General features: G+C 36.1%; 3 protein-coding genes across 6 annotated transcripts; 2 read left to right on the forward strand and 1 right to left on the reverse strand.

Annotated features, from left to right (window-relative positions):
- The first annotated feature begins 4,824 nt into the window (after positions 1-4,824).
- LOC7496586 (subtilisin-like protease SBT1.1) lies at positions 4,825-7,490 on the forward strand. Its single transcript, XM_002320050.3, has one exon. The coding sequence runs from the start codon at positions 4,983-4,985 to the stop codon at positions 7,290-7,292; it is 2,310 nt and encodes a 769-aa protein (XP_002320086.2). The 5' UTR covers positions 4,825-4,982; the 3' UTR covers positions 7,293-7,490.
- A 1,055-nt stretch (positions 7,491-8,545) lies between these two features.
- LOC7496922 (phospholipase D gamma 1) lies at positions 8,546-16,617 on the forward strand. Its single transcript, XM_002320051.4, has 10 exons — positions 8,546-10,818; positions 11,235-11,351; positions 11,926-12,120; positions 12,317-12,562; positions 12,686-12,754; positions 12,919-13,066; positions 13,876-14,024; positions 14,658-14,834; positions 15,164-15,361; positions 15,972-16,617. Exons 1-10 carry the CDS (start codon positions 8,971-8,973, stop codon positions 16,263-16,265), a joined length of 3,441 nt encoding a protein of 1,146 aa, XP_002320087.3. The 5' UTR covers positions 8,546-8,970; the 3' UTR covers positions 16,266-16,617.
- Positions 16,618-20,706: 4,089 nt separating this feature from the next.
- Positions 20,707-23,735, reverse strand: LOC7464887 (uncharacterized). 4 transcript variants are annotated; one of them, XR_008057208.1, is made up of 4 exons: positions 23,491-23,676; positions 22,436-23,079; positions 21,394-22,320; positions 20,707-21,060 (listed from the first exon to the last, which is right to left on the reverse strand). XR_008057208.1 is itself a non-coding variant. In XM_024585646.2 (4 exons), exons 2-3 carry the CDS (start codon positions 23,049-23,051, stop codon positions 21,446-21,448), a joined length of 1,491 nt encoding a protein of 496 aa, XP_024441414.1. In that variant the 5' UTR covers positions 23,052-23,079; positions 23,491-23,677; the 3' UTR covers positions 20,707-21,060; positions 21,444-21,445. The 4 variants fall into 4 exon arrangements, 2 of the variants coding, with proteins under 2 accessions (XP_024441414.1, XP_052302727.1); XR_008057207.1 differs by having other exon boundaries at positions 21,379-22,320; XM_024585646.2 differs by having other exon boundaries at positions 21,444-22,320; positions 23,491-23,677.
- Between the last annotated feature and the right edge of the window lie 3,762 nt (positions 23,736-27,497).

A 27,497-nucleotide genomic window follows, 5' to 3' on the forward strand; every position in this document is an offset into this window, starting at 1 on the left:
TTTTATGATTTTTTTTATAATTATATTTGTCGATTTTATCGGAGAAAGCACTATAGTTTTCCTCACAAAACATTGTCAAATGTTACAACGTTTTTCCTCATGGGTTTTTTTCCTTCCAAAATTATCTTTGTTTGTTTTTTTTAATATTAAGTTGGTAGAGAATTTAGCTTTGTAATTTTTTTTGCTTTTTATTAACAGAAAAGCTAAATCATGTGGTGAAAACACTGTATCTTTCCTCACAAAACACTGTGGATTGTTACAAATTATTTTGTTCGGTCTCTAAGTTTTTGATAACCAACATAATTTTTTTTTGTTATGAAATATTGACTTCATTATATCTTTAATTTTTATTATTTATCTAACGTTGATTTATAATTATAATACTGTTAAATACATTTGTTTTATAAACATGTTGCAGCACGCGGAGCGGTATCGTTTATATTAAACAAAGAGAAGCCGCCCTCTTTGTCAATGGAAATTCTCGTGACAATTGTCTAACGTCGAAGATCCGATAAGAATGGTCACCCGACGTCACCATCATGTAAAACCAAGATATGGTGAGGAAGGAATAAAAAGACCAGTTTTGTCATGGATGCTGAGTGTGCTCAACTACTTCCATTTCATCAAGTGATCAAAGCTGTCTATCACCACTTAAATTCCATTTCTACAAATATCTCTAGACACTCCACCTAGTCGTGATGCACTACATCGATCGTGGTCTGGAGGAAAAAAAAATTAAAAGTAAAAAAACATACCTAGATACTTGAAAAAAAAAAGATATCTAAAACATTTCACCCGCCATCATGGAACTAGTCTTGATGCACTACACCGTTGTTCGGAGTAAAAAAAAATTAAAATGCAAAAAAGATGTCTAGATATTGATATACTGATGACATGTTTTTTTAAAATAGATTTTAATCATAAATTGAACAATATTTTTAATTAATATTGAGATGAAAAACATTTGATCTACTTAATTTAGGTTGATCTGTGAAATTCAAGGGAATAATCTAAAAAAACAAAAGAAATTGAAAGCTCAATCTCGAATTAACTTAATGTTGAAGGATAAAATTAGTAAAAAAATAGCATTTAATTAAAAAAACTAAATGAACTCGAGTTAACCAAGTAAACTCGCGATACAAGTCATGCACGTCATCGCATTCAATAAATTTTTTTTTATCATAGAGATTATTCTTCATTTAATTATACGAAGATAAAACGCATAATAATTTTTTTGTATGAAATATTTTTTTTAAAGTAAAAAAACCATGACAGGAACGTGGTGCCGAGATAACAAAAGTAGATAATTAATCATAAAAGGTGAAATTGTATTCTTTTAGGTTTGAGTTTTTAAAAAATAAATCATCAATAACAAAGGATGAAATTGTATTTTTTTAATTGAAGGGTAGAAAAAGCATTAAACAAAAAAAAATAATAATAGCCCAAATATTGCGGATTAACTCGTTAAACCTGCAACCTGGTTTATGGATTCAATTGGGTTCAATAATTTTTTTTATCAATTTTTTAATCTAAATATTAAAAAGAAAAAAAAATTAGGAGTCCAGATACGTGGGCCTAGTGGCCCCATGTGCATGGGCATTAAAAAAAAACAGATTAGACGTGTGGGCCTTCCAACCATCCGCGCACCCAAGTCTATCTTTATTTTTTTATTTTTTTAAAGGGACAGACTACTTGTCATCCACTCTATTTTTTTCTTATAAAAAAATCATCAAATAACGCGTCGTTTGCTTTCTGCAGAATCCAGTGAAGGTTGTTGGAAAAACGAGGTCTTGGTATTTTTTGCTTAGAAACCTATTTTCAACATCTAGAAAACACCTTAAGCATCTTGATAAACTTATCTATAACCTCAAAAAACCTAAAAATAGCTCAAAAATCTAAAATTAACTTGAACCCCAAAACATTCATGCGGCCAAATCTACCTCCTCGAGCAAGGAGAAGGAAAAAAACACCTAGATGAAACTAGCTTAGTGAAAAAGATCAAAATAAATTTTTCAAATGAATTTCGAAGCTACCACCTATTTTACCTGTCATTTTCACTTTGGTCCTCTGACTTTCAATCCAACCTTTGCAATTAGGTGCTAATTTAAGCTTAAAATGGCTCCTTTGTGCAAAAAAAAACAAAATTGAAAGATTAGAAAAAATTAAATATTCCAATCCACAGTTAATTGTTAGAGAGTGAACAGTAAAAAATGTTACAGTGAAAATGCCTTATAGCTTAGGTTCTTTTAATTGGTGAGGTTATTGTAAAACCCCCCCACTTATCTAGACATATCTAAGATTGAGGACTAGGCATTAATGAGTTTTAAGATCACGAACACCAACAAAACAAATCCCATGTAATGATATGAGAATCATTCGATACTTAGGTTAGTAAATTTGTATAAAAAACATAACTTTAAAGACAAGTATGTGTTGTGTTTGTGATAATTGAATGAAGAAGATGATAAATATAGGTGCTGTAAAACATTGTAGGTATGTGTGTGTAATAAACAAAATCTTTATTTACTTGATGTTTTACAAGGGTTTTTAAACCCATGAAACACGTTTGCTTGCATGGAAGGAGAGGTGGAAATAGTAAAGTATTGTCTGACCTAATTTATGAGTAATTATCTGAAACAATAACCCATAATGTATTGTGGTTTTTCTATTAATTTGAGAAAGGAGGGTGACAAGTGAGTCATGCTTTGATAAAAACATGCCTTAAAGTCGTTTTATAGATCTATCTATAATAAAATGATACATTAGTATCACTCGACATTTAACGCTGAGTGTTAATTATATAAAGTAGGTAAAGATGGATGAACCTAGACTCGGTATATCTTAAAGCTACCCTGCTAGATTTGGGATGTCTCGAATCCAACTATGAGGCTACTAGGTTAACTGAATTAGCATGAAGGTCATACTAGTTGGGCCAACTATGCTACCTTAAAGATCACAGTAGTTGACTTAACTAGATTACTTAGTGCCCAAATCCAACTAGTTAATTATGTCCTGACATGGAAAGTTTGGATGAAATGATTAACCCATTAGGTCTTGGGCTAATGTCCATGACGGGTCATACTTTGAGCCAAGGTTAGGTGAGGGGCGAGGCATACCTAGGACGATAAGTGGGTCATGCTCCTAATATTTGATAGTTTTTTTTTTTATTATTATTGATTGATAAAGAAAGATGACAAATGGGTCATGCTCCGACATAAGCATGTCTTAACACCATTCTTTGAGACCTTCTATGGTAAAGGATCATGTTAGTGTCACTCAATATTTAATAATGAGTATTAAATATTTAGAAAGCAAGTAAGAATAAATGAACTTGGACACGATGTATTCAGATATAACACCCTTAGATGTGAGATGCTCCAAACTCAACCATGGACATGCTAGGTCAACTGAACTATCTCGAAGATCATGCTAGTCAGGTTAGATGGGTTATCTCAAAGGTCGTGCTGACAAACTATCAAGTGTCCTGATCCAGGTGGTTAATCATATCTAAGCATTGGGAGCTTGAATGAAACAATTGACCCACCATGTTTCGGTCCGGTGTTCATGATGGGTCGTGCCTCGAGCTAGGGCCAGGTGAGGGGCGGGGTGTACATTGGCCCAATCCGGAGCCCAATGACTATATATGCGGGCTAAGCTGAAATGCAAGGATGTTAAAGTTTGGATCCGTAAGTAGCCCGAAGATATATAGTTGGATTTCTTTTGTTTTCCGGTAAAATGATGTCCCTTTGAGATAAAGCAAAAGAAGGCGTGAAACGTATTGGGATGGTCCATGAAAACAAAAGCTCGTGGCAAATGACCTTTATTCTAAAGAGCACCTCACCTACTACCGAGCATCATACCTCAGAGGCCATCATTGTAAGCTTCGTGTCTTCTACAAGATTTGTTTATATCTCAGTTTTAATTCGTTTTGTATTCCTTCACTACATGCCAAACAAATTATAGTGTTGAAAAACCTAATTATAATTTATTCGGGCATCCAAAGTAATGCCCGAATAATTAAACTTCATGTAATTCTTTGTTTGCACATGCTAGCATGAGGGCATACGAGTTACACATTGCTGTTTTTTTTTAAGATTCAAATCTTAATAGTCAAGAAGGGATGTTCTGTCTTCAACCATTACGTTTTCACCTCATAACACCCTGTAAGATAGAAAAGAAAAAAAAGGAAACTAGCCCAGGACTCCTAACTGCCTAAAAAAAGAAGACTCGAAACAAAAAACGATCAGTAATTGATCCAGAAAACACCCTCCCCTGTAAAGCAAGAGAGGGCCTAGAACTAGAATTTGAATCTCGCCTCCATTGCTTTAACAAAATAAAAGAAAATGTAGAAAGAAGCAAGGGGCTTAACTGCTGTAATTTTATATGATTCGACACCGTTGATAGTGGCATGAACGCTTCTTCCTTCTGTAATCATGACAAGTTGCAGGTCCATTATCTCAGTCAAAATAAAATGCTTTTCATTTCTTAATCATCCATGATCTAAACTAGTTATAAGTACAATTTTTTTCAAGGATATCTGTTCCTTAAAGTCCCATAAAGTATGCTGTTCAAATTAATCATGCAAGCACTGCCTAGGCCCTGTCCCACAACCCAACTTTCTGTAGCTCGTGGAGGCATACACCAGCTTTAACTGCTCAATCACTTGTGTTCCCTTTAATCCATTCGAAGGCGTGCACTTTCGAAGGATAAAGGAAGATTGCAATTGTATTTTTATTCTATGCTATAATGACCACAATGAGCTCAAGCTGTGATCAACTTTAAGTCAGCAACCCTTCTTTACTTGCTTATATAAGATAATCTTCAAGCTACTCCTTTTCCAGCCTAAAAATTTGCTCTCATTTTCATTTTATTCTATGTCGCTTCTCTTCCAATCAGTTTTTGTTTCTATGAATAACAAATAGTTCATCTTCAGCTTTTTCTAGCCAAAGTATTTTTCCACTGTTTTACAATTTACAGCCACCATGATCTTTAGGATATCTTTGCTGTTGCTGGCCTTCATGGCTGCAAAAGCAAGTGCTGCTTCAATTGACAAGCAGACATATATAATTCACATGGACAAAAACAAGATGCCTGCCTTATATGACTTTCTCGGCAATTCCAGGCAGTGGTATGAATCAGTAATTGATTCCATCACCCAATTCTCATCCCAAGAACATGAAGAGGAGCATGAAACAGGATTTCCTCAGCTTCTCTACACCTACGAAACAGTGACTTCTGGTTTCGCTGCGAAACTCTCCACCAAACAAGTTGAGGCCTTGAGCCGAGTCGATGGCTTTCTCTCTGCCATTCCTGATGGAATGCTGACTCTCCACACCACACACACCCCTCGGTTCCTTGGACTGCAAAGTGGAAAGGGACTATGGAATGCTCAAAATCTGGCTTCAGATGTGATAGTTGGCATTCTTGATACTGGAATCTGGCCTGAACATGTTAGCTTCCAAGACTCGGGCATGTCTGCAGTACCCTTGAAATGGAAAGGCAAATGCGAGAGTGGCACAAAGTTTTCACCATCAAATTGCAACAAGAAGCTGATTGGTGCAAGAGCCTTCTTCAAAGGGTACGAGTCTATTGTAGGAAGAATTAATGAAACAATTGATTATCGATCCCCTCGGGACTCACAAGGCCATGGAACACATACTGCAGCAACTGCTGCCGGTAACCTTGTAGACGAAGCAAGCTTTTATGGATTGGCAAACGGTTCGGCAGCTGGAATGAAGTACACAGCAAGAATTGCCGCTTACAAAGTCTGCTGGACATCAGGTTGTACCAACACCGATTTATTGGCTGCCATAGACCAAGCTGTTGCTGATGGGGTTGATGTGTTATCACTCTCTTTAGGGGGTTCTGCAAAGCCTTTTTATAGTGATAGCGTTGCTATAGCGTCATTTGGGGCAATCCAAAAGGGGGTTTTTGTTTCTTGCTCTGCTGGCAATTCAGGTCCATCTATCTCCTCAGTTGACAACAATGCTCCATGGATCATGACAGTAGCTGCTAGCTACACCGACCGAAGGTTTCCAACAACTGTCAAGCTTGGAAATGGACAAACTTTTGAAGGGGCATCTCTATATACAGGCAAGGCAACAGCACAGTTACCACTAGTGTATGCAGGGACTGCAGGTGGCGAAGGAGCTGAGTATTGTATAATTGGGTCGCTGAAGAAAAAGTTGGTGAAAGGCAAAATGGTTGTTTGCAAGAGGGGAATGAATGGCCGAGCCGAAAAAGGAGAGCAAGTGAAATTGGCAGGAGGGACAGGAATGCTTTTAATCAATACAGAAACTGGAGGGGAAGAGCTTTTCGCAGACGCTCACTTTCTGCCGGCAACTTCTTTAGGAGCCTCAGCAGGTATAGCTGTCAAAGAGTATATGAACTCAACTAAAAGGGCAACTGCTTCGATTGCCTTCAAAGGGACAGTGTATGGTAATCCTGCACCAATGTTGGCTGCATTTTCATCCAGAGGACCTAGTTCAGTGGGACCAGATGTGATCAAGCCAGATGTGACTGCACCAGGGGTGAACATTTTAGCAGCGTGGCCACCAATGACTAGCCCAACTCTACTTAAAAGCGACAAAAGAAGCGTATTGTTCAATGTAATTTCAGGCACTTCAATGTCCTGCCCTCATGTTAGTGGTCTAGCTGCACTACTTAAGTCAGTCCATAAAACATGGTCACCAGCAGCAATCAAATCAGCACTAATGACAACAGCTTATGTTACAGACAACAGGGGATCTCCAATTGCAGATGCTGGGTCCAGCAACTCTGCATCAGCTACCCCTTTTGCATTTGGCTCGGGCCATGTTGATCCAGAGAGTGCTTCAGATCCAGGGTTGATATATGACATTACCATAGAAGACTATTTAAACTATTTTTGCAGCCTAAACTACACATCTTCTCAAATAGCTCAAGTGTCCAGGCGTAATGTCACTTGTCCTGACAATAAAGCTCTCCAGCCCGGTGACCTGAACTACCCTTCTTTTGCAGTGAATTTTGAAGGCAATGCTCGAAATAACAGGGTGAAATACAAGAGAACCCTGACAAATGTCGGGACCCCTTGGAGCACCTATGCAGTAAAAGTGGAAGAACCCAATGGAGTATCAGTGATCCTGGAGCCTAAGAGTTTGAGTTTTGAAAAATTGGGACAGAAACTGAGTTACAATGTGACCTTTGTTAGTTCACGAGGAAAAGGTAGAGAAGGCAGTTCCTCTTTTGGATCTTTAGTTTGGCTGTCAGGAAAATATAGTGTTAGAAGTCCCATAGCAGTGACCTGGCAGTAGTTTCAGGACTGCAGAATAAGAAAACAAAGTTGTTTTAGGTGCAGACTGCAGACCAGACAGAAAAAAAATCCAGAAAGTGGAAGTTTCCAGTTCAAATCCTATGTAATGTCGTTAAAGATTACTTGGAAACTTCTTTTATTTGCTAAAGAATAAAACAAAGATCCTTGACCATCAGGTGGGCTCTAATTTTCCAACGAATCAGAGCATGTCTTTCTTTTCTAGACTCTTTCAAACCCCATAATTTTATCACTTAGCTTCTGAATCTTTTAAAATCAAAATCAAAATAACTACCAAGGAAAAATTCAATTTTCCCAGCCAAAAGTCTGTGGTCTCTGCATAGAAACAAAGACTCGAAAACTCATCTAGAATCCTGTGCATTCTATCTGAAAACCTCCTGGTAATGTAGGCAAAAGCAAAAGTCAACAGTTGAAGATTTCCAAAAAAACAAAAACTGGAGCCTTCTTGGTTATTTCAAGCCAATAAAAGAAAGAAAGTCAATTGCTCACTTTTGGTTGCAAAATATAGGTAAAGGTACTATTATTCTAAAAACTTTATTTATTTCAAGCCTCGATGGACAGGATGGAAAAGACAATCCCTGTCGATGACCTCAATTCCACCTGGCAAAGCCAGAATCGGAGAAAGGACATGCTGCCCTGCCTGCTACCATTTTTCTTTTCTTTTCTTTTTTTTAAGGTGAAAGCTGTTGTCTTGTCACATTAGTATCACTATTATGATGCTCCGAAGAAAATATATTTCTTGCTGTTGAAAACTCTAAATGCAGACAGGTCTCAGATGTTGAATTTCACTATATCATCAGATCCTTATTTTATTTCATGATAACGTAAGACACTTTAGGGTAAATTACAACCTTAAATCTATATTTCTAACAAATTACTACATTAGTCCCTTTGGTTCAAAAAGTTCCGCATACAATCCTTATAAATTACAACCTTCTATTGGTTATCAGACCTATAATTTTAGGTATTAATTTAAAAGATTTTTGGTCAAAGGATTAAACATATGATTTTGGACTCCAAATGGACTAACTTATTGTTGTTTCTTGGAAACAAGGATTAACTTATAATTTACTTTAAGCTTGATAGAAATTCAAAGGAAACCTTGCGTGTTAGGGTAAATGTCATAATAAATATAAAAGAATCCATAAAGTATTTTTAAAAGAAAAATTGAAAAATAATATGATGGTGTGCTTATGTAAACATTGACATTTGCCCAATATAAATTTTCCATGTGGTAATTGCCAGATTTTCTCAGTTATTTGGATCTTTACCAAAAATTAGGACAGCGTCCTCGTAACCTGAAAACGCCGGCCATTGTCAGCGTGATAAAATTTTCTTTTTTTAGCACTTCCAGTTCCTGTTTTTCTTTCTTGTTCTTGTTGTTCTCCTTCTTCTTCATTGAAGATTACAAGAAACTCTTTCACATAAGTTCTAAAAAGGTGATTCATTTTCTCTTTTTGCCTCATTGTTCCTAGCAAGTTTGAGATTTTTCCCCTCCCTTTTCTTGTTCAGGGGATTGTCCATTGAATCTGATCAAGAAAAGGGGAAAAAATGAATCTTCGAGGGGTTTTTTTTGCATGTTTTGGTTGAGTTTATGAGCAATTTTTACCGTTATAAAGAATCACAAAAGAGTTTTCTTTTGATGTTTTCCTGTTGAAAAAATGGATAATAATTATGGTTCTTCATACCCTTACAACAATCCATATCCATACCCTCACCAACCTCCTCCGCCTCCAAGTTATGGGTATCCACCATCCGATCCATACTACTCTCCTCAGCCCTACCCCTATGGACCATACCCTCCTTATGGTGCTTACCAATATCCGCCACCTCCATCTGCATACACAGCAACACCGCCACATTCAATTACTCATTCAGGCTCTGTAGATTATTCCCACCAAAAACCTTCAGCACCATATCCAACAAGCCATTCGGGGCCTTTAGACTATTCTCACCACCTACAACCATCACCACATCCAACAACAGATTCAGGACCTTTAGGTTTTAACCGCCTCCATTCTGGTCCTTTAACTTATTCATCACCATCATCACCATATGCTGAATATCCACCAGCTCCACATGTTTCAAACTCAATCCTCCAAAATAATGGAAGTTTTCATAATTACCCTTATGTTCAATCTCAATCGAGCCAATATCCTTCCCCTGATAGCATTTCACAAGCACCCTCCAGGGATGATAGCTTTTCCGATCATCATAGACAAGATAGTTCTTCATCTTTAGGAATTGGATCATCATCATCAAATCCTGATAAAGTTGATGCCGCTGTTATTGGTACTTCTTCTGCTTATCCACCTTTGGATGATTTAGTAAGTAATATGCATTTGAATGATAGGAATAATCACCCTACTGCGCCTGCATCCCCACCAGCACCTTCAGTGCCTCCAGTGCCTGATTCCCCTCAAAGCTATCAGGGCTCTAGTTTTGGATATGGTCCCCCACGTGAATTCTATGGTTTTCCTAATGACTCGTTTTCAAGTAACTGGGAGGAAAATTATGCGAGCAAAGTTGATTCTTCTGGTCACTATCCTGGTTCTGCTTATGCACATACATCCTCCTTTAACGGATCAAAGCATGGCCAGGGTATGGAGATTGTGCCAGTGTCAGGTGGTAAAGGGTCTTTGAGGGTTTTGCTATTGCATGGGAATTTGGACATTTGTGTTTATGATGCAAAGAATCTCCCAAACATGGACATGTTCCACAAGACTTTAGGTGATATGTTCAACAAATACACTGGAATTGTAAGTAGCAAGATTGAAGGACAAGCGTTCACCAAGATTACCAGTGATCCTTATGTTTCGATTTCGGTGGCTGATGCTGTGATTGGGAGGACTTTTGTGATTAGCAATAGCGAGAATCCTGTATGGATGCAACAATTTTATGTTCCTGTTGCACATCGCGCTGCAGAAGTGCATTTTGTTGTCAAGGACAATGATGTTGTGGGATCGCAGTTGATAGGAGTTGTGGCAATTCCAGTTGAACATATATGTTCAGGGGAAAGAATTGAGGGGGTTTACCCTATTTTGAATAACAATGGTAAACAGTGTAAGCCTGGTGCTGCATTGAGAATTTCAATTCAGTACATACCCATGGAGCAACTAAGCGTTTATCGCCATGGTGTTGGTGCTGGTCCTGATTATCATGGTGTGCCAGGCACCTATTTTCCTCTTAGGAAAGGTGGAACAGTTACTCTTTATCAAGATGCCCATGTTCCGGACGGGCGCCTTCCAAATGTGCAACTTGATGACGGGGTGCCTTATCTGCACGGAAAATGCTGGCAAGATATCTTTGATGCTATACGACAAGCCCGGCGCTTAATTTACATTACTGGGTGGTCTGTGTGGCACAAAGTTACTCTGGTTCGGGATGGTGGTCAGCATTCAGGTGTCACCCTCGGGGATCTTCTGAGGTCCAAGTCCCAGGAAGGTGTAAGAGTGCTGCTTCTTGTTTGGGATGATCCTACTTCAAGGAGTGTCTTGGGATACAAAACGGTGAGAATCTTACCTACATATAATTGTATAATTGCAGTTTTCTACTGTAGTTTGTGGTCAGATACATGTCCTTGGAACTACCACCTTTTCATCTCTGCAAACCTTCACAAATTGTGGGCCTATATGTGAGTAGTTTTGCAAATTTGATTTCTGCTTGCATATCTGATTATTATTGCTATTATGAAAACTGTTGCTTCTGTTGTCAGTTGTGTCTTCTTGCATTCGTTATGATCTATGTACTTTCTGTCTGGGCTCGAGTAGAGCATAAGCCTTCCGTCTAATGATCCACGATTTCAAGGAAATGCCCTGCTAAATCCTCAAACTGTTCATCTTAAATTATGCTACCTGTGGTTATGTACTTTCAATTTCAACTGGAGAGCTTCTTAACTCTTCCACTAAACCTCTCTAAAATGCAGGATGGGATTATGGCAACCCATGATGAGGAAACTCGCCGTTTTTTCAAACACTCATCTGTTCAAGTGCTTCTTTGTCCTCGCAATGCTGGGAAAAAACATAGCTGGGTCAAGCAAAGGGTTAGTTATCCCAAATTACAACTGTTCTTGAGCTGTGTTATTGCTTTGAAGCAGTGTTTAGTGCCTGGCGAGTGACAAACATCTTTGATATGTTGAGCCTGTCAGTTTACCTACCATAACAAGAGCATTTATTATGATTGGTCATTGGTTTAAGTGCTAAAAGAATTCTCTTACATATAATTCTTTTATTGCAGAATGTAATTGCTAAGTATAAACCTTAACTGAATTGAGCGTACTCCAGGCCAGCAGCCCTGCAGTAACTAATTCAGTATCACAAGCTGATCATTGCTCACTTTTTTGCTAATAGTAGTTAGAAAATCTGTAGCATAGATATTCTTTCTTCTTGCTGCTCCTCCATGTTGTTAAAAGGAATTTGTCTGAAATTTGTTGTCATGTTACCTTTTCTTTTCCTTCTTTCTTTGTTTTTTTTTTTTTTTTGCTCAGTGAGGTGAAGCAGGAGACATGTGTCAATCGGCAATACCTGAGAGCATTCTTTCTCATTCCAGCAAGTTTTCTTTTTTAGTATTGGAGTGGAAATTTTAACCGAATTTCCTCTGCTGTTTCAAATTATCAGGAGGTCGGAACAATTTATACACATCACCAGAAAACTGTGATTGTAGATGCTGATGCTGGCAATAATAGAAGAAAAATCATAGCTTTTGTTGGTGGACTTGATTTATGTGATGGTCGATATGATACTCCAGATCATCCTCTATTTAGGACGCTGCAAAATGTGCACAAAGATGACTATCACAACCCTACTTTCACTGTAAGTCTTAAATTTTACCTCTGCTGTTGTTCACTTGTGATTGGTTATATGATTCAGTTGTAGAAGTGCTATTTGGCATGTTATTGATGATATAAAAGATAAGCAGACATAATCTTCTTGCTTAGAGTTGACTTTTAGAAGTAATGAAATCATTGTCTTCTTTCCTTAATTATGTAGTTGTTTAAATACTGAGCAGGGTAGTGTCGCAAATTGCCCAAGAGAACCGTGGCATGACTTGCACAGCAGAATAGATGGTCCAGCAGCATATGATGTTCTAACTAACTTTGAGGAGCGTTGGATGAAGGCTGCAAAACCTAAGGGGCTTAAAAAACTAAAAACATCATATGATGATGCTTTACTCAGGATAGACAGAATTCCAGACATTATAGGTGTTTTCGAGACTCCTGTTAGTGAGGACGATCCTGAAGCTTGGCATGTTCAGGTAATTTGTCCAAGCCTGCTCAAGGATCATGCACTGTGATGGGAAGGGGTTATTTTGGTCGTAGAGCTGAATATAGTTTGCTGTAATGAAATTGCATTTGACTTTGCCTTTTCTAAACCACAGATTTTTCGATCAATTGATTCAAACTCCGTGAAAGACTTCCCAAAGGATCCAAAGGATGCCACAAAAAAGGTGAGATGGTTATTGTAATTATTATTTTGACAAGTAAAAAATCAAGATAAGAGAATATTTGGCAACCGGTTGCCCATTGTTTCTCTATTGAGCATGTGCAAGGGGGAGGTGTTTGTGTTTTCATGGCTACGTGTGGAAGTTGACTGACTATTCTGTTGTAACAGAACCTGGTGTGTGGAAAGAATGTACTCATTGACATGAGCATACATACAGCATATGTGATGGCCATCCGTGCTGCCCAGCATTTTATTTACATAGAGAACCAGTATTTCATTGGGTCTTCGTACAACTGGAGTTCATATAAAGATTTAGGTGAGGAACCTCTTATCTGATTTTATGAAAAAATCATGTTAAGGCAGGCTGCTTTGAAGACTGCATTTCATTGCCTTCCCTGTTTTCTAGTCAACATGGAAAGCACGAACTTTGCAGTTTTGAAACAAAGATTGTACTCAGTTTTGTTGGAGTAAAGATGTAATGGTACCTGAATTCCTCTCATTGTTCATTAATTTTTCATTCCCTTCTTTAACCAAAATACTGCAAAAGAATTGGGCAAATAGGTTACTGGGGCACAATTGTGAAGGGTGGAGAAATTGAAGGTGCTTTAAAAAAGGAAAGGTTAGTGATAAAGTAACATGGGAGAGTATGTAGCACGATTAAGAAACAGACTATCCAAAAGAATTATAGGAAATACGATTAGTGGAAGTCTTAACCTTGATTAAAGAATGCTGAAGAAGGATAGAGGAATTAAAAGGAACAACAATATCTAAACAGAAATCTCAATCAAATAAGAAACTAAAAGAAAGAAAGCAACTAAAACAATATCCTGGATCCTTCTGTCGTTGTGCCAGAAGAGAAGTTGTACTTTTTTTTCTTTTATTGGGTGTCCCTCACAAGTTTAAGGTAGAGAATTGACTTTTTTGTACAGTTTATGTGTGCAATGTGGTGTTAGTTGATTTCATACTTGCTACTTTTTCACAACAAAAATTCTCCATGTATTGTTCTTTTCTGGGGTATCTCAGTATCTCAACTAGATGGACTATTGCTGTAAAGAGCTGTTTTCTATAGTTCCAGCAAAAAAATTTATTTAGATACTGAACTGTTGTCATGTTGCCTTCTTGCAGGGGCTAATAATTTGATTCCTATGGAAATCGCACTAAAGATTGCCAATAAAATCAGAGCACATGAGAGATTTGCTGCCTACATTGTTGTTCCGATGTGGCCAGAGGGTGTTCCAACTGGTGCTGCTACACAAAGGATTTTGTTTTGGCAGGTAGGTTCCAGCTACAGATTTGGTAGTCGAAACCTTTGTTTTGTTAGGAATGGCCATTTGCCCTTTCTTGTGCTTTACTAGTCAGCATGATTGATGTCTTTAAAAGAAAATCTGAACAGGTAAAAGTTTGTGGATACTAATAAAAGTTTTTACCCGGTCCTAATTCACTGGTAGAGATCTGTTTTTTCATGGGGAAAGATGACAAGCAAGTGATATCAATGATAAAGTAGTATTCACTTTGTAAATACGAAAAAATTTTATAGAAAAAATCAGTTCGTAAAAAAGCTGTTGTTACAGCTTGTTAGGGGATTGCATCATGTTATTGGGGTAGAACATGACCTAAAATCTATAAACAAACCTACTCTAACTTGTTGGTTATAAAAAGTTAACAGCTCGGAACTAATTTGCCTAGTTTATTTATCTGTATATGTTTTCTACTTGCTAGCTATTTGCATCATCCAATAAAATATTAAATAGCTTAACTTTTTGTCGTTTCATATTTTACTCTTTTGAGTTTCTAGACCCAAGAACTGGAAAGCCAAATGGAACTAAGATTTGTCATGCAACAGAAAAGTCTGCACTAAATGGTGGTATTATGTTATGTTAATCTGGGAATGTTGATAATTGCTGCAGCATAAAACGATGCAAATGATGTACGAGACTATTTACAAGGCTCTAGTGGAGGTCGGACTTGAGGAAGCATTCTCACCGCAGGATTTCTTGAACTTCTTCTGTCTTGGTAATCGTGAATCTGTAGATGGATTTAATTCTTCATGCATGCCAAGTCCCCCAAGTTCACACACTCCTCAGGTATCTTCATTCTTGAACTCGGTTGTTTCATTCATGCAATGTATTTTGCAGTTATTCGGAAAATGAGAAACCTCTGATGCAAAATGACGTCCTTGAATCCTGTTATCCTAGAAAATTTGAATTTCATACTTGGATACCTCAACTCTATTTTTAACACACAGCCGGAGAATTTGCTGCAATTTGATGATTTTGATACCTTTTATTTTATTTTCTTATTTGTTTCTGTATGAGCAGGGTCAGATATTGGTTCATTTGAGACCATCTAAATTTTTCAGATTCTCTCCATCCTTTTCTCTCCTTAATAATGTGCTGTATTGTGGCATTTCCAGGCACTTAGTCGGAAAAGCCGGCGGTTCATGATTTATGTTCATTCAAAAGGGATGATAGTTGATGATGAGTATGTAATACTGGGATCTGCGAACATAAATCAGCGTTCCATGGAGGGCACTAGAGACACTGAGATTGCAATGGGAGCCTACCAACCTCAACATACCTGGGCAAGAAAACAATCTAATCCACTTGGACAGGTAACCTTCATCGAGATAATATGAAAACCACATCTGTTTCTGTCACAGTTGAAAACAGAAACTCAATATGACAATTGATTCACAAGAAAAAGGATTCTCTGCTTGAAAAATGGAGAATTACTTGAAAAAAAAAAAAACTAGTTTAGAAGAACAACAATAATGATTTGATGGCATTATAGTGCAACACAGCATTGAAATAGTGAAGCAATGTCTGCGGTTGTGTAAAAGCTGAAGAATTATTTATGGTGCTTGAAGAGTTGTTTTTGTCTGATTATGGTTGAATGAATAAATTAAATATGAAAAACAAAATATGAAAATTAATACGAGGAAACTTTTTTTGAAAGAAAATGTGAATTAGAAAATATCAAAGAATCTGAACTGTTGTGCCACTTGACTGTAGAACCAGTTTTTTGTCAGTCATTCCTGTCAACAATGACAGTCATGCATGAAAAGTTGACATGAGAGATGGAGATTTTATTTGTTTATCCTTCATCCTTGCCTCAGGATGCAGTTAAAAAACCTACATATTTTATTTAATATTGGAAACTCTGAAATTTCTTGTATTTGCTAACTGACTTGCTGTTTCTTGAACAAAATGCTTCCTTTTTAGATCCATGGATATCGGATGTCTCTCTGGGCAGAGCATACTGGAGTTATTGAGGACTGCTTTACAAAACCAGAGAGTCTTGAATGTGTTAGGAGAATTAAAGCAATGGGGGAGATGAATTGGAAACAATTCGCCTCTGAGGAGATATCAGAGATGACAGGGCACCTGCTAAAGTACCCAGTTGAAGTTGATCGGAAGGGCAAGGTGAGGCCTATTCCTGGATCTGAGACTTTCCCAGATGTGGGAGGAAATATAATAGGTTCGTTTCTTGCAATTCAGGAGAATCTGACCATCTAAATAAATCTGTAATGTCAAGTTTCCACTGGCTATTAGATCAAAAAGGATGAATATACATATAGGATAGTGATTCAAGCACAGAGTTTTGAAATATACCCATCTTTACTTGTTAAAAAGCCAATGATAATGTATGTTCACCCTCGCTCTATTTTGGGGGCATAAACATGATTAATTTCACAAAACCCATGATATGAAGGATGCTATTCATTGTACATCTTCAAGAAAATTATTCCTTCTTGTGCCGAAGTCTCGATTGAGAATGAAGAGCTTGTATTTTTGTATATTTGTGTAAACACAACTGCTACATAAAGATTTTACGATGAATGTTTAACATCTGGAGATTTTTATTTTATTTGACTGATGTTCGAATTATATTCTTATGGTTGTGCTTGCTGTTTTTGAAAGAGCATGCATAGGAAACTTGCAGATTTCACAAGTGCATTTATTTCCCAGTTAACTTTTGCTTGGGGAGCCTTCAGGCTTTATAAGCTGACACTTCACCCATACTACTTTTAACGTTTGGAAATTCCAGTGCATGGGCAGGAGAATCGAAGAGTTATCGTTCCAGTTGTTTGAAACTGGATGAAAAGCAATATATTTTCCAATTTTCTTTGAAGCCGGTGACCACTAAGATATTACAATTTATGAAACAACGTAGTAAACCTCTTAAGAAAGGCAACGCAATTACGCAAATGAGCTCTAGTACTGAAAACTTTTGGCAGAAACTTTAAGATAACAAGAAGCAAAATCGTGAAGAATACATTTCAATGAGGTTTTCCTTGCTTGTGATCATATTCTAATAACAAAAATCCAAATCCTTCGAAACTGTTCTATAACCTTGGAAGTGGGATTTTCCAGTCCTTGCACAAGCCACAGGTAGCTTGCATATGCAAAGGTTTCTTTCACAGCCTCAAAATCTAGAAAGCGGAAGCGCTCCATGCAGAAACCCAACACCACAAGCAGTGATTATTGAAAGGAACCGGTATGCAGTAGTTACAGAATGTTGAAGACCAAATTTTTAAACCAATTAACCAAGATAGCATCATCATGATACATTAACAAGCACTGCATGCTGAGTCTTTTGATCGATCTCCATTCCGAGACTAAGTCCAGCAAGTTCGGGCACATTGACTGACCCTTGAAGATCCGATTCAGCTATCGCCTGTTTGTTCTTTGAATGCCCCACTCCCTTAAATATGGGTTATTTTCGTTAGTAACACACTGTCGCGACATAAACAGAATCCCATTTTTTTCCCTACCATCTTGGACATGCTTTCTTCGGTGACAGCAACCATGTCTCTCCGAAATCCTGTGTACGGACAGAATTCAGGAGTGCAAGTAGTAGTTGTTTCTAGGTTATCAGCCTGCTTCATGACAATCCTGATTATTGCTGGAGTCTCAAGGTTATGAAGCAAGCTAAAAGGCAATTCAAGAAGTCCAGGTGACAAAAGCGTATCAACAACATCCACCAAACCCTGCGTGGGACATGTCTCTTAAAATGGTAAGCGAGTATCCAAGAAGATCAACCACGGCAGATCGATCCTGTAGGAAGTCCAGTTTCGCCCCGTGAAGCAAAGTCAATGGATCGACTGATTCCTTAAAAACTCCAAAGAGAGACAAAGCAAAATCATGTGGAATAGTTATCTCTTTCAGTCGATCACTCGAAATGTTTGATAACAAATTCAAAAGATATGCTTGGTCGAAACGGGACTGCCACTTGAATCAACTTCCTCTTCGTTTTCAGAATTACAAACATGATATAATTTCGAGAAGAGTTGAGGAAAGTGAATTTCATCCAAACGAATCCTGGAGATAAGCAACTTCAGCCAGTCTTCTTTAAAACCAAGTGGTAAAAAAGCAACCAAGAAACAATCATAAATATATAATTCAAACAGATGGTGATAAGACAATAGAACACTTGAATGAATACAAGAATAATTGTGCAGAAAAAAAATTTACCTAAAGATGCGGTCCGCAGAATTTCAGTCACAATAGGCAACCCTTGAACCCCACAGAGATTCAGAAACTAATTCAGGGCTCTCGTCACAGCAAGCATAAATAATTATACAAATAGGATCACAAGTCTCGCGACTCCGGACTTTTGCAATCATAGGAAACACATGGTGAAACAATCCACCCCAGATAGCGTGCTGGTGTTCTTTCCCAGCCAAAGAAACAATCGCCAAAACTTGTGATACCACAATCTGGAACAGAACAACTGCCAACCCCTTTATGCCTCAAAACAGTTGAAACAACCATATAACTCTATTTCATTCAATGAACGACTTCTGATTGACAGATACTCCTGCACATAGGTTTCTCTGGAGTTTTAGAAAGAGTACAGCATATTCATGGCAGGAAGGGTAATGCCAAGATTGAGTTATAAGCTGAAGGACAACAGATAGAAAATTCTTGGAAGAAAGGTCTGCACGGCCAGCAGCAGTTTTGGAACCTTCAGTAAAAATCTCCAATTTTTCTTCCAACGCAGATGATTCTGAAGCACTGGATACTACTCGAGGAAATCTTCATGTATAGATAATACCTGTGTCGGTACTTCTTCACCCATTGTAGGATCTGACAATAGCTCTGATGCAGGAAACCCCTCTCTCCAATTTGGTTATTTCCAGTTGGTGCTAGTTTTTTGCCTTGCCAAAAAAAAAAAAAAAAAAAAAAAAAAAAACCTCTCTTACATTTAATAGTTCCGATTGCTGTTTGAATGAAAATGCATAAGAGACATTCAGATTTAACTAAATGTATCTATTGCCAATCTTCATTCCCAGGTTTTCTTTTGGACTTTCCCCTGAGGAGCATTCAGTCATTATAAGCTGACATTTCACCATCTTACTTCTAGCATCAGGAAATCCCAACGTATGAACAGGAGAATCAAAGCGTTAACCTTTAAGTTGTTTGAGACTGGAGAAAAGAAAAGAAACGGCAATTGCTTGAACTGGTGTACTGCTTGTTCTTTATAACAGTAGGTGTCCTACAACTTCTTTATGCAGGTGAAGAAAAACCTAATCAGCAAGCTATTGGGAACAATAACTTGGCATAAATTCCACACCTGAAACATAAGATGCGAAAGGAGAGTAGGACTCATTGATAATATCCCATCAATTCCTGCTCCTTCAAAACATGCAGTAAAAGGGAGCAAAATACTCCAGAATTCATACAATATTAAGCATCTCAATAAATGGCAACGGTGATAACCGTTTGAATTCAGTACAGAATCTAGGGTGCCTTTTCTTATACATTACAAGAACAGTATAGAAACTACAGATGATATTAAGATGAAAAATAGTAAAAAGACATTCTAAATATAAAATAAAGAATAGAGAGATGTAGGAAAGCATTAACCCCTACTTTTATGTAACAAAAAAGTAAAATAACTCATTGCTTGAAGTCACTGTAGCGGTCATCGCTGACTGCAATGCTAGGAGCGTTCTGTGTAGGTCAATCTCTATATTAGGTACCAAAAAAAATTCTTTTCAAATAAATCAGGGTATAAATATAAAAAATAATATCAAAACAACACACGAGAAGGTATTATCAGGATAGAGTTCTTCAATTTTTTTGCTGCATATGGTCGGAATAGAGATGTCAAATACAGAGTTTATAGCCATTTCTGTAGCATGTGCTAGATCGGGTGGCACTGTTACCACAACAGGAACGCTAAATAGCAGGGACGTAGCCGATTTGTGAGCAGAGACAATGGCTTAACTTATTATAACATCGAACCAAGTTGCAATGAAAGGATTAATAAAGAAACTTTACAGGCAATCGCCATATCTATATCGCATTAAGTTAACAACAAAGCAAAAGGAACCTTGTCATAAGAATTTAAATCCTGGCCTAAACTAATTATCTTTTACATTTGTGGATAAAAACTAAATATCCCTAGTCATCTTATACATGGAAATTTCAGAGAGAGTAGTAGAATACCAAAGATAAGGAGTGCAGATGGATTCTAGACTGAATAAAATGGATGCGCCTGTATGTTTCGTTCAAGGCTGTACTAAATGCTAATAAAAATATGCACATGCATCAGGGCGGCAGAAGCAATAGTAGTTTGAATACAACCAAAAAGAAATTGTACAGAATACATTCGATGCTCATGAGAATAATGTATTCCTCTTAAAAAGGCAACACGAGCGAGCTTGAGTACTCAACTTTTGACAAAAGCAACCACCTCGCTAGCTCTTCCAGTATCAGAGCGAAAGAAGTAAAATTGTGCAGAATACAATAAACGCTCGTGAAGTTTTGCAAGAATTCCCGCAAAAGAAGCTGGTAGAAACAATTTCATGATAAACTCATCTACAACCCATAAAATGCTCTCCACAAGCTTTAGCACATACAATCACGCAATGTTGTGCATTAGTGAGAAATATGTATTACTCCTTTTAGAAAAGGCAACACGAATGAGCTATAGCACTTAACATTTAACTAAAGCAATCACCTTTCAAGCTCTTCAGATATCAAATAATGAGAGGTAAAATTGTGCAGAATACATTCAACGCTCTAGCTCATATTTCATACAACACTCCCTCAGAGATTCGGGAAAAGACTGTCAGATCATTCTAATAACACCAACCTAACACGAATTCAAATCCTTTGGAAAGTATTCCACAATTTTTAGTAAGTAGGATTTCTCAGTCTTTGCATAAACCAAAGTGGCTTATATATAACTCTCTTTCACAGCCTCAAATCATGAATTATGCGGAAATGTAGAAAGTCTTCTTAGTCTTCCCGACTCCTGTTGATTTCATGTCTTCTCGGCCATTCAGTTATACACACAAACCTGCAAAAAGAATATCCATACAAGTCCTCTTCAAAAAAGACAAACATAGATACCCAACTTTGCATGATGTAATTAACTCCTCTTGTGTGAAGCACTTGCAGAAAAACAAGTCTCCTGTAGATGATGAGTGATGATTAAAAAAAATTGACCTTTTTTATGACAGTGACATGAAAAAGATGGCGTAGGTAGTAAGGAAGCCAAGCACCAATCAGAAAATAAATTTAGCTGAACCATGAAGGCAAAAGATATTATTACTAAGTTTTGTAAATTCTCATTATCTATACTCTAGGAAATAATATAAGCTGACGTAGCACTTACAGAATTTAGAAATACCATTCAGAAAACAAGATCAAGAGAATCAATCTAATTAGCCAAGCCAATACCATCACGAGATATTAACAAGCTTTGCACTCCGAGTATTTTGATCCACCTCCACTTTGAGACCAAGTCCAGCTAGTTCAGGCATATCAACTGACCCTTGAAGCTCCAATTCAGCGACTGCCTGTTGGTTTTCTGAATTCCCTTCCAATAAGTTCCTCATCGACCATATGCCCCACTCCCTCAAAAATGGGTTATCTTCATCTGTAACACACTGTTGCAACATTAGAAGCATCCCATTCTTCTGCCTAATGTCATCTTGCACATGCTTTCTTCGGTAAGCACAATTGCCAATGACAGCAACTAAGTCTCTCCGAAATCCTTTATAAGGACAGACTTTAGGGAAGTAAGAAGTGGTTGCTTCTTGGTTACCAGCCTGATTCATGGCTTTCCTGATTATTTTTGGAGGCTCTAGATCACGAAGCAGGCATAAGAGCAAATCAAGCAGTCCAGATGACAAGAGTGAATCAACAACATCTACCAAATCTTCTTTGCCAACTCCACCATTGTTAGCACATATATCTCTTAAAATGGTGAGTGAGTAACCAAGGACATCAATAACAGCAAACCCGGTCGGGAGCCTAGATTCAGCTCTAGAACCAAACTCAAAAGCTTCAACTGATTTCTTGAATATTCCAAAAATGCACAAAGCAAAATCATTGAGAATGGTAATCTCCTTCAGTCGCTCATTCAAAATCTCTGACACGATATTTAAAAGATATGCTTGTTCAGTAAAAAATGGATTGCTGCTTAAACTAATTTCCTCTCCATTTTCACAATAACTACAAACACTATATATTCTTGAGAAGAGTTGAGGGAAGTAAATATCCTCTAAACAAATCCTCGAGAGAAGCAACTTCAGCCACTCTTCTCCAAAACCAACTGGTAAAACAGCAACCAAAAACAATCATAAATACAATTCAAACAAAAGGTGATAAGAGATGGGGGGGGAAATTTCATATTAGCATGATTGTGCAGAATAAATCAAAATATTAACCTAAAGATGCAGTTCGTATAATTTCAACAACAATAGGCAACCCTTGATTCCCGCAAAGCTGCAAAACTAATTCAGGGCTTCCATCACAACAGGCATAAATAATCATACACAGAGGATCACAAGTCCCCTGACTCCGAACTTTTGCAAGCATATATAACTCATCATGGAACAATCCACCCCAAATAGCTTGTTGGTGTTCTTTCCCAGCCAAAGAAACATTCGCCAAAACCTGTAAGCCCATTCGAATAATCCCATGATCTGGTTCAGAAGAAGCAACCTTTTTAGACCTCAAAACTGTCAAAAAAATCCCAACTCCATTCAATTGAATAAAAGACTTCTGGTTTGCAACTTCTCCTGCACATAAGTTTCTCATGAGTCTTAAAGAGAGTGAGAGATATTCATGATCAAAGGGATCATTTAGTAGATGGGTGATAAGCTGAAGGACAACCGGGAGAATGTTTTTGGAAGCAAGGTCTGCACGACCATCATCGGTTTTAGCTATTGCTATCAGAATCTCTAATGTTTCTTTCAAATCAGACGATTTTGAAGCAGTAAACAATGGCTCAAGGAAATCGTTTTGTGGAAATGATAGCTCTGTCAATGATGCACCACCCATTATTAATTTAGCAAAATGCAATTTAATCCTGCACCAATGTGGCAAATTTTCAGATAGTAATATAAAAACCTGCCCTATAAAATGCAAAAGATTGAGTAGTTCAGTGAATTATGTTGATGGAGCCTTGTGTAATTTTATTTCCCAACACAAAAAAATCTGTGTTTTTCTTGCTAGAATTCACAAAAGCAAAAATTAAGTGAAACCCAGAAAATTTAAACTTCAAAAAAAAAAAAGTAGTGAGGTGAAGCTAAAGCACCAATAATAGCCACTGAATTGCATTTATAAACAAAACTAGAAAAATAGCAGCAACCAAACTTAGTCAAATTAATCATAAATTTCAGAAACAATAACAATAGCAAGGATACAATGAATAAAAAAACAGAAATTCCAGTTCTTTAGAACCCTAGTGAAGACATTGAGAGATGGTTCGGAGCGTTACCTATAAAGCGGTAATTAAAAACCCTAGCTAAGTATTAACACTACTCTTAATGTTGAAGAGAGATGGAGGAGAAGGTCACCGACTTTTCCTTTTGTCTTATCAGGTGGGAAAACTTTTTGTCTTCGAGGAATGCTTTTGAAATCCTGGATTCCTGCTGATGCTTGTAGAAGAAAACCAAATCATAAAAACAAAAGGGATTGATCGTAGAATTCGGTCCTTTTACTCTTGATACTTTGCAATATGGACCTTATACTCTTTCATGTTTTATTTGGTCCTTGTAATCTAAGATTTTTATTAATACAATCCCTCCATCCAACTTCCTCTCAATTCTGTTGATTCTTGACCATACGTCAAAAAGTGTACATCATATAACATAACATAACAAAATAAATTAAATGGGAAAGGGATGCAAAATAGTATTTTATTGTAACCTACACACATTTTACCCTGGATTACAGCAATAAAATAACAATTTTACTCTAGAATCAAATAACATTTGGTGGTTGATGGGGGTAAAAGATCTTTTTAATTTTTATTAACAATAAAAATATGAAAATATCATTAAAAATAATATATGTATATATATGTGTGTATATATGTATGTATGTATGTATGTATTATGTCCAGGGGTAGTCTCACTTTTTTATTTTTGAATACACGATTAGATTACTTAGAAGACCTTAAAGTAAAAAAAAAAAAAAAAGTTGCTTTTGGTCAATGATCATTTTTGTCTTTTCAAGTTATTTTTTTATTTATTATTTTGTCAAGGGTATTATGATTTTTTAAATAATATTAAATTTTAAAAAGATTTTGGCATACGGGAAGTGCTCGTACACTTCAGACGACGAGTGCGTCATCTCTCGATGGTTAAAACTGCTTTTTAGCCATGTCGTTGGATGCATTGTTGAGTCCTCTTCTTCCTGATGTGGCACGTGGCAGGGGTGGTTAGGCAGTTTGTCACATGTGGGCCTTTTTTATTTATTATTTTCTCTCTCCTCCCCTTGAAATTGTAAATTGGTCCTCTTTATTTTTATTTTATTTTTGCTTCAGTCCCTTTTTTATAATTTCTTTTTGTGTCTTAGGTTGAGATATTGGTCTTGACTTTGTCCGGTTGGTGTTCACATGAATAACCAATCACATGTCAAAATAAAAGATCTTTTAGTACTTAAGTTAATAAATGTAAAATGGGTGAAATATATGTGAAACAAAAGTGTATGAAACATGAGAGTAAGGGTGTGTTAGATAGGAAAGTAATAAGTCAAGTTAGCATAAGTCCGTCTACTTTCTTATCTGGTGACATGTGGTATTTATAGATACCATAAGTCATATAAGCTTATCTAGTGGGAGAAAATGATAGGGTAATATTTACTTTCTTAAAACGTTGAGTCATTGGTTAGTATGCTACGCTTGTCATTGATCGATAGTTTGGTGTTTGGGAGTAATTCATTAGTGGAAAGGTTAGTAAGGGCAAGAAAGTAGATGCAAAGTGAGGCTTAGGATAGTCACTAATGGAAAGAGTGTTTGGGGCAAGAAAAGAATTGTCAAGCCAGAAGAATTAATGTCGATTTAGACGTAGGAATGACTGTTGATGAAAGGTTGGCATGAGAGAGGTTGTTTATGGGTGAGAGAGAGTGGTGTGGTGTATGTTAGGTGATGCATTCCTACGAATAAAAATATTTTTAAGGTATATATCTGACAATGAGGTTTAAAATATATGGGTAGTTAGAGAGAAGAAAAGAAAAAACAAAAAAAAAAAAAAAAAAGAGGAGGGAGAGCCCAGTAGGTCTAGCTAGCAGTGTTGGGTTTCTTGAAACACATACATGTTGTAGAAACTATAAATTTAATTATTATTTTTAGAGTCTCAAGGATCCTCTTATATAGATTTAAAGTTGTTTAGAGTTTATGCAAAGATTACTTGAAGATCAGATGTTTTTTCCAGCTTTAAATATTTTCTTCAATGCTAGGTTGTTGCAAACCATAAGTCATCTAAGCGTTCAGCCTTTAACAATCACACGAACCACTAGTGAGAAATCTTCTAAACCCTTATATTAATTATATTTTAGTTCTCAATTTCTAAAATTTATTTACAATCAAGTTACACTTGATTAATCATTCCATTTTAATTTCTGACTAATGGTTCTTATATGTGTGAACCATTAGGTTCTCTAATAAGTTGGCTCAAATATAAACTATAATCCTAAATAAAATAGCATTAAACAAAATGATTTATTATCAATTCAATAATTGATTGGTTTATATTTGAATATTAAGTACGTAGTCTAACAATCTGGCATGATCCCCTAAATATTAGGAAAATCATGAATGATTTGACTTAATCTTTTAATAACTAGTTTCTTAGTGTAATTATTATCCCTTTATTAATAATATTACGATTTAGATATTATAGCATGGAGTGTGTCTACTCTATCAAATCATATTTGTTCTTAACACCATAGTCAATGATTATTTGAATAAGATTGGAAACTCTTTTCAAATCTCATTCCACCGTGTGCAATGATTTACAATCAATACTATTTGAAAACAGGTAGAGCAATTTCCCCAAATCACCTAGGATGATGAATCATCTTAATTACTTAAATATCTCAATATAGTTCATATTATACTTAACATTTACCCATTTGTTACCCTTAATTAGGACAACGTGTCGCATAATCAAAACATAACACTTTCTATATAAAATAACTTAGTAATCTCAAGTCTAAGGAACACTTATACAACTGTCATGCGAGTCTTTCCATATACACAAGTGATCTCTTCATATGAAATTTTTAAGTGGGTCAATTCAATGTACATGTCGCTTGACAAGCACCCACATATTAATTATAGGTATTCCTCATACCTCAATTTATAAGAACAATTGTCTTCTTTCATTAAAAAAAATATATATAATATGTATCAGTCTCAATAGCTCTAATTAATGTTCAGTTTTAATAGAGCATTGATCACGAACATTTAGTAATAATGTTTTGATGCAACACGATCCCATAATTATAACAATTTTATATTTTTATTTACAAAATATTTTTGTTTCAATGACTTTATTTTTACTCTAGATTCATTAATAAAATATTTTATAAATATTAAAGATAAATGAACTTTTATTAATAAATTAAATATATTTTCATGAATAAAGTTAATATAACATGTAATTAATGATTAGTTATAAAATATATACACTGTAGCATAACCTCTGTTCGCGTAATACATAATTGAAATATCAAAAGGGTAAAAATAAAAACAAAAAAAAATCGGCCTGTATTTATATCTCTTTAGGTGCAATTTTGTTTTTTCATTGTGCATTGGGAAACCCTCCGAGAAGAAAACAAATGTTCTAATGAATAAAAAAAAGAAAGAAAAGTTTTAAATTAAGATTTGAACAACTTTGATAAATTTTAGTGATGATTGTTATGGTACAGGTAAGGCATTGACATCCTATAAATCTTATAAAATCATTAGGGTTAATTATTCATTGAAAATCAATGCTAAATCTTATCTTATTATCCCTTACATGAGAGAATTGAGATCTATTGAGCGCATCAAATGAATGTAAAATCAAATAATTGTTCATGAATAAGTTATATTTCCAAGTTCCTTTAATTAGTAAAGATTACTGTAAGTGTGATTCAACAATATTGCCCTAAAGAAATTTCTGTTTTTTGAAAAATCTAAAATAGCGAGGGCTTTATGTAGATAAGTCTAGTGTTTAAGAAGGGTTTTTTATTTAGATTAATATTTATAAAAAATTATTTCTTTGAATATTTCATGATGATATGAGGGTACATTTTTAAAATTATATAAATTTAGTCTTCATTAACATAAACTAGACCAAGAACATCATCTTTTGTCAAATCATTTTCAAAACAGTAATAGAACAATATCACATGTTGTCATTATAAAGAGAAATTGGAATTGTTTTGCAATATAAACAATATGGTATTCACGTCAGTTTATACATACTTTGAAGCCTTGAAGTTAACGAGTATGTA

This window comes from Populus trichocarpa, chromosome 14, assembly GCF_000002775.5.
Source record: "Populus trichocarpa isolate Nisqually-1 chromosome 14, P.trichocarpa_v4.1, whole genome shotgun sequence".
Lineage (NCBI taxonomy): Eukaryota > Viridiplantae > Streptophyta > Magnoliopsida > Malpighiales > Salicaceae > Populus > Populus trichocarpa.